General features: G+C 42.9%; 1 protein-coding gene across 1 annotated transcript in view; it reads left to right on the top strand.

The window, feature by feature from the left end:
- The first annotated feature begins 601 nt into the window (after window positions 1-601).
- ADAM10 (ADAM metallopeptidase domain 10) overlaps window positions 602-6,328 on the top strand; it is a 133,787-nt gene continuing 128,060 nt past the window's right edge. Inside the window, exon 1 of the mRNA XM_045786677.2 lies at window positions 602-905. Within this exon, the coding sequence (XP_045642633.1) occupies window positions 851-905 (55 nt within the window). The 5' untranslated portion in view covers window positions 602-850. The remainder of the gene's footprint in view (window positions 906-6,328) is intronic.

The raw sequence follows: 6,328 nt of genomic DNA, 5'->3' as shown, positions 1-6,328 counted from the left end.
GTTTAAACTGCGGGCATTTAGAACAGCCAGTCTGATCTGCGACAAATTTTTAAAGAATTCAGAAAAATATGCCATAGGCTGTGTCTTTCCTTTCCGGGCTTGAAGGTCTTTCCATCTGTTTTGATCATCGGTGGCTGTCGCTTGTTGGGACTTTGCTTTCGTTTACTTGGTTGCTGTCCTGCACCACCAGAGGCAGAAAAAGAAGAAATAAAAATCTCCCTTCCTTGTGAAGTTAAGAAGAAGAAAGCGGCCTCTTAATATCTTTCACTCTCCCATTTTTGCCCTAGGGACGGTCTTCAGCAGTCGTAAGAACTAGCTAGCCCGGGCTGCTCTGCGGAGATGCGCTCCTGTTTGGGGGCGGGACCAAGGGAAACCCCGCCTCCTAAGCCCAATCCCAGCTCTCCGCCGGCGGACAGGAAGCGGCGGCGGGCCTAGCAGCCCGGGAACCGGCCCCCGCGCGCATGCGCGCGCCCCTGGGGTGCCTGGGGGAGGGGGAGGGGCGGGAGGAAGGGGTGCGGCTGGGCCTGCCGGTTGGGCACCGTGGATCACGTGGTGAGGAAGGAGGCGGAGGTCCGAGGCTCGGGGGAGGGAGGTAGAGAAGAGGGAAGGAGCGAGGGAAGGAACGCGGGGAAGGGAGGAAGGAAACGAACGAGGGGGAGGGAGGTCCCTGTTTTGGAGGAGCTGGGAGCTTTGCCGGCCCCTGAAGTGGAGCGAGAGGGAGGTGCTTCGCCGTTTCTCCTGCCGGGGGAGGTCCCGGCTTCCCGTGGAGACTCCGGACCAAGCCCCTTCAGCTTCTCCCTCTGGATCGATGTGCTGCTGTTAACCCGTGAGGAGGCGGCGGCCGCGGAAGATGGTGTTGCTGAGAGTGTTAATTCTGCTCCTCTCCTGGGCGGCGGGGCTGGGAGGTGAGGCACGACCCCGAGCGCCGGGGACGCTTTGACCACGGCGGACCGCGCGGCGGCAGCGGCGGCCGGGTAGAGCGGAGCCCAGTCGCGCCGCGCGGCGGGCGCGTCAGTCAGCCCGGCCGGCCGGCGGCGCCACTCCGGCGCGCAGCGCTCCCCGTTCCCTATTGTCCCCGGCGCCCCGACCGCCTTCCCTTCCGTGGCGGGCCAAGGAGGCTCCGAGCCTCCGCCGAGGCCTTCCCCGTCCCCCACTGCCCCAGCGGCAGGGGAGGCGGGGGTCGCCTCCCAGAGAAGCGGTCGGGAGATCTGAGTTGCCGGGCATGAGCCGTGGAGCCCAGGCCGGTGGCTCCATACCTCCAGCCTGTTCGCCGGGTGCCGGGACGGGCTGCCGCCGCGGGGCCGGCGGTCTTTACCTCCCTCCTTCCGCCCCAGCGTCTGCCCGGTGGCGGATTCTGGAGTCCGCTCCACCGCGAGGAACCGCCGCGCAGGCTCGTGGGAAGTTGCGATGTGTGCCGCGGGGCTGGTGTATTGTTCTTTACCGGGCGCGGCGATCCAGACTGACCCGGTTCTGCAGAGGGGCCGCCGGTGGAGGGGTAACGGTGGTCCCCTGCTCGTCTGAGACGAGTCGCTTCCGCTCTCTGTAGTGCCCTGCCTCTGCCCGAGTGTTTGGAGAGAGCTCTCGGGAGGGTGTGTTTATGTTCAGTGAAAACATTCTGTTGCCCAGGGGAATGGGTTTGGTGGGGAGAAAGGTAAGCCGTTTCGGGATGTTCTTTGATCTGCTGTTTGGATTGGGTCTCTTAGAGGGACAAGTCCTTGGGTGACCCAACTTGAGTTTTCTTAAGCTCTCAGGTGGAGTAGAGGTACAGCGGTAGTTAGTGGGTTGTCAGACGGTGTCACCTCCCCCACCCCGCAAATTGGAGTTAAATTTACTGGAAGATAATTTCTCGATTACTCGGGTTTTGAAGACGATTTTTATGATCCTGGGACCAGCGACATAATTTTGTTGTTGTGTGAAGTGCTTTATGTGAGGGAAAGTTTTTGACTTCCCCCCAAAGTATACTTAAAAACCTCAAAGTATGCTTAAAATCATGGAATTGAAAAAATTACCGGAATGCTTCCGGTGAGTATAGCCTAATTTGATAATTTAGAGAATACTGTGTATTTTATGTAGTGTATTGTTTCTGTTCTTTGTCACTTTAACTGACGATTGCAGAGCCAAGCGTATTTTTGTCCTGAGTTCTACTCAGTCGGAGAATGATGCTTTGTGGGTACTTCTGTTGTAGTTTGTGGTGGTCATTTGCTAGATGTACATTCTAGATTAAGAGTTTCCAGTAGATGTTTAGTTTTAAGAAGTATCGTGTGCTAGAGACCCTTTATAAGGGCCTTTTATAACATTTGTGTTTGTGTTCAGAATGTGGCTTCCAACAAATCATTTCTGTCTGTTAACACTATTTGTGATTATAGTCAGGTGTTAGACTTGATTTCTATGAGGTGGTACAAAGAAAGACAAACACATGAGGTACTTTAAATTACTGAGGAGTGGTAGTATATAAAATGACCTTTGTTTTTAAGTGTGAAACAAGAAGAAGATAAATTGGTGTAGTCTGATGGTTGAAGAAAAAGTGAATTAGCAGCATCATTTTTGTGGGTTAAGACCGTTGGTACACGAAAATCTAAATTCAGGACTCTGGAGTCATTTATAAAGTATCATTTTGCATTAAACATTAAAAGGCTACGTACTTTTTGATGTTTAAGCAGAACTTTAAAAAAAAAGACACTAAGAAACTTCCATTTTAAAATTAGCATCAAGATTGTTGCCTTTGGGTACATGGAGATATTTGTAATATTATTGTAATATATGCTATTTTTAAATATGAGTCTGAGCTATTTATGGTCAAGTTTGTAAGAAGTTTGTATGATGATATGTAGAATAGAATACACTCAAATATCTGTTTTAGCATATGAAAGAAATGAATGTTTATGTAGACGAGGAGAAGTTGTAGTGGAAATATGGATTTAATTTTATAGATTATTTTTATGTACTTAATGATTTTAGTTGCTTCCCCATTCTGATTTGTTATTGTTTTGTATTTTTTCTTGCTTTTAATATGATGGGTGGAAAGTTGGAAGAGAGAATGAAAGTGTTTAGAATCCTAAAACGTAAACTTTCCTAATGCTGTTCATTTCTAGCACGTGCCCTAGTTCGTTGTATATGTAGGAAGATACCATACAATTTCCAGAGTTCAGTAGGTGTTTATATACATATGTACTCAAATATATACATAAAATTGCTTTTCTTTATTATTTGTAACCACATGATAGAAATTTATTGGAACTATTCTAAGTAAATATAGCCCAAATAATTTTTATGTATGTGTGCTTATTACTTTTTAACACACATATTTTGGAGAGTCTTTTCTCTTTTTAAAAATTAATTGGTATGTTTGAGAGGTCAAAAGATACTTTAGTTCTAGTAGTAAATTCAATCCAATAGTACTTTGGTTTGATGAAATCATACATAAAATGAAGTTTAGAGTATGGCATGTTTTTTATGTTTAAAAATCTGGTGTAAATCCTTTGTTTTGTACCATGCATTGTTTAGAAATAAGTTTTCTGGAAGTTTGGCCAAAAGTATTAAAAGTATCAAAGCTTAAGCTTAAATGATTTCTCTCATTTCTACCAGCAAATAAGGGTCTATGAAGTTGTTAATAAGAGAGACAGATTTGTCTCCATCTTTAAGGAGTTCTGACTGTTCATCTTTTTAATTTGAGATTGATAATCCAGTTAGCTGTATCATTTTTAAGGCCCATTCAAGCCATCCCCTACATTAACTGTATCTTTTCTGTATACACAAAACCTCTCTGAGTAGCAGGGGTTGAGGGAAATGGGCATAGCAGGCACCTCTGTTTTCTGATTTTTTTTTTATAACTTGTTTAAGATCTTCAAGGGCGTTTATTTTTATCTGATTTCTTAAATTTTCCAAAGGACTTACAAGGTTAAGGAGGGGGAGTAAGGGGCATTTCTGTGAGGTCTATTGTGTATCTGATACTGTGTTAGGAGTTTCACTTTTCAACATTTATGAGAGAGTGGTGGTATTTTACAGTTGAAGAAATAGGCTTGAAGAAATAATTTCTTTAGCAATATCCACCTGCTAAGTGAATTAGACATTTAAACCCAGGCCAGCTTGACCTCAAGGCCTGAATTTTTTTCCCACTGCCCCTCATAACCTTTTTGAAAGCAATTTTCACACATTAGCTTAAAGGTGGCCCCTGGACTGAATCACCTTAGAGATGTGTTTTGTTGATTCAAAGTATCTTTAGGTTTCAGGTAGTTATCAACATTGAAAAATTGGGAAATTCCTCAATGAAATTCATGGATTCCTAGATTTTTTTTTTTTTTTTTTTGAAAAAATTGGAAACCCAGGCTCTTCTGGGCTGCATTCCCATTGTCTATAGCAGAGTGGTAGAGCAGTCGCTGTCCTCTTTAGACTGGGCATGTGCTTACCAGTCAGTGCAGTTACTATCATTCCTACTGGTAATACACTTGGCCTGCTTCACTCATTTTTGTTACCTGTGCGGATCCTGTATGTTATTTGTATCTCTGTCTCGGCTTCAGTGTAGATGAATCCTGTCTTTTAAAAATGTTTTTTTTGACTTTGACCTCTTATCCAACTTTTAAGGTGTTTTTTAATTCTTTATTTTCACAGTAGTCTTAAAACTTTGTTAACAAAAGCTGTGGCATGCACTATTCTTTTTATTTAGCAGAAGATTATTAAATATTAAAAAAAATCCTGTTTTCATAATAATAATTTGTAGGTCTTAAAGAATGATGTTTGAATTTTTCCAAATCACTTTATCTCAATGAGCAAATAAACCCATTTCTTTTTCTATTCAGATGAAACTCACAGAAAAAAATGGTTGAGGGTCATGCAAGTGGAAACTTAGGCTTTTTTTCTTTTAAAACAGGTAATAAACAGGGGTGCCTGGGTGGCTCAGTCATTAAGTGTCTGTCTTCGGCTCAGGCTGTGATCCAGTGTTCTGGGATTGAGCCCCGCATCAGGCTCCTCCGCTGGGAGCTTACTTCTTCCTCTCCACTCCCCCTGCTTGTGTTCCCTCTCTCACTGGCTATCTCTCTGTCAAAAAAATAAACAAAATCTTAAAAAAAAAAAAAAAAGAACAGGTAATAAACGTAAACTCTGCCTTTGAAATTCATAAAATGAAATAATACGTTCAACGATAAGCTACATTTTCCAGCATTGTTGGGAAATGACAGTGATAAGCTCAGATATGAGAAGATTCACAAGTAAGTGTCTGGGACCAGACTTGTAAAATTTTGGCAATTTTTGATGGAAGTTTTTCTAGGGTACATTACAAATTTACCGTGTCCTTAAAATGGGCTGATTTCAGTCTTTTCTTAAATGACTGAGGTTTAGTATAAAGAACAGCTTGTTACTGTTCTGGGCTCTATTGTAGTGTCTGTTTTTTTTCCCCCCAGAAACAATTGAAATGTGTATTCTAAATTTATTCTAGGTTATTGTGCTTTTTCTTCTTGTATCAAGTTTCAATGGTATTTCCAACTTTTTGGTTAGAATTCCTGGCTTTCTGGCAAACCTTGAGGATATCACCTTCTAATTAGTTGTTTCTAATACATTTTCTGTGGGGAAACTAAATAATCATACTTGATACACTTGCATGCAGAGTGGAATAAATAAGTTCTGCATCTTTTATGGAATAAAGTCCATGAACTTTAGATACATATATATATTTTAAAACTTACTTTTTAAAGTGATGTGTTCACTTTTTTTTAGAAGATTTTATTCATTTGAGAGGCGAGCGCGCGCGTGCGCGCACACACACACACACACACACACGCAAACACATGATGGGGAAGGGCAGAGGGACAAGCTGGCTTCCTGCTGAGCAGGTAGCCGGGAAGGAAGGAAGTCGGGCTTGATTCTAGGACCCCAAGATCGTGACCCAAGCTGAGCCCAAGGCAGATGCTTAACTGACTGAGCCACCTAGGCGCCCCTAAAAGTTTATTTTTAATGTATATGTTTTGGCTTGTGGAGTTTAGTGTTGAGGTTTTCTATTCTGAACAATTAGGATAATGTTGTACTAACGTATTTTGGTAGTTAAAGTGAGGCAAGGTGGAATGGAGAGAAAAAAACCAATAGATAACCAGAAAGACACACCAAATAAAATGCACACTCATTTGGTTGCGGGTAGATCATTTCCTAGATCTGAATCATGAGTACTTTGATTCCAAACTAGTATACTAGATTACTGATATTAAACATACCTTAAAATGTGCAATTGTGATATCCTTTGCAGAAATGCAAATTGTAAGTTAAGAAAAATATTCTCTGTGTTTAAAGGAGCAATTAGGTAAAAGGTAGATGGCAGAGTCTCTGGATACTGTGATACTGT

The sequence above is a fragment of the Ursus americanus genome, chromosome 36, assembly GCF_024610735.1.
Source record: "Ursus americanus isolate L20-20 chromosome 36, mUrsAme1.1.p, whole genome shotgun sequence".
Lineage (NCBI taxonomy): Eukaryota > Metazoa > Chordata > Mammalia > Carnivora > Ursidae > Ursus > Ursus americanus.
The sequence above is the reverse complement of the archived record's forward strand: the minus strand, read 5'-3'. Positions and strand labels throughout refer to the sequence as shown.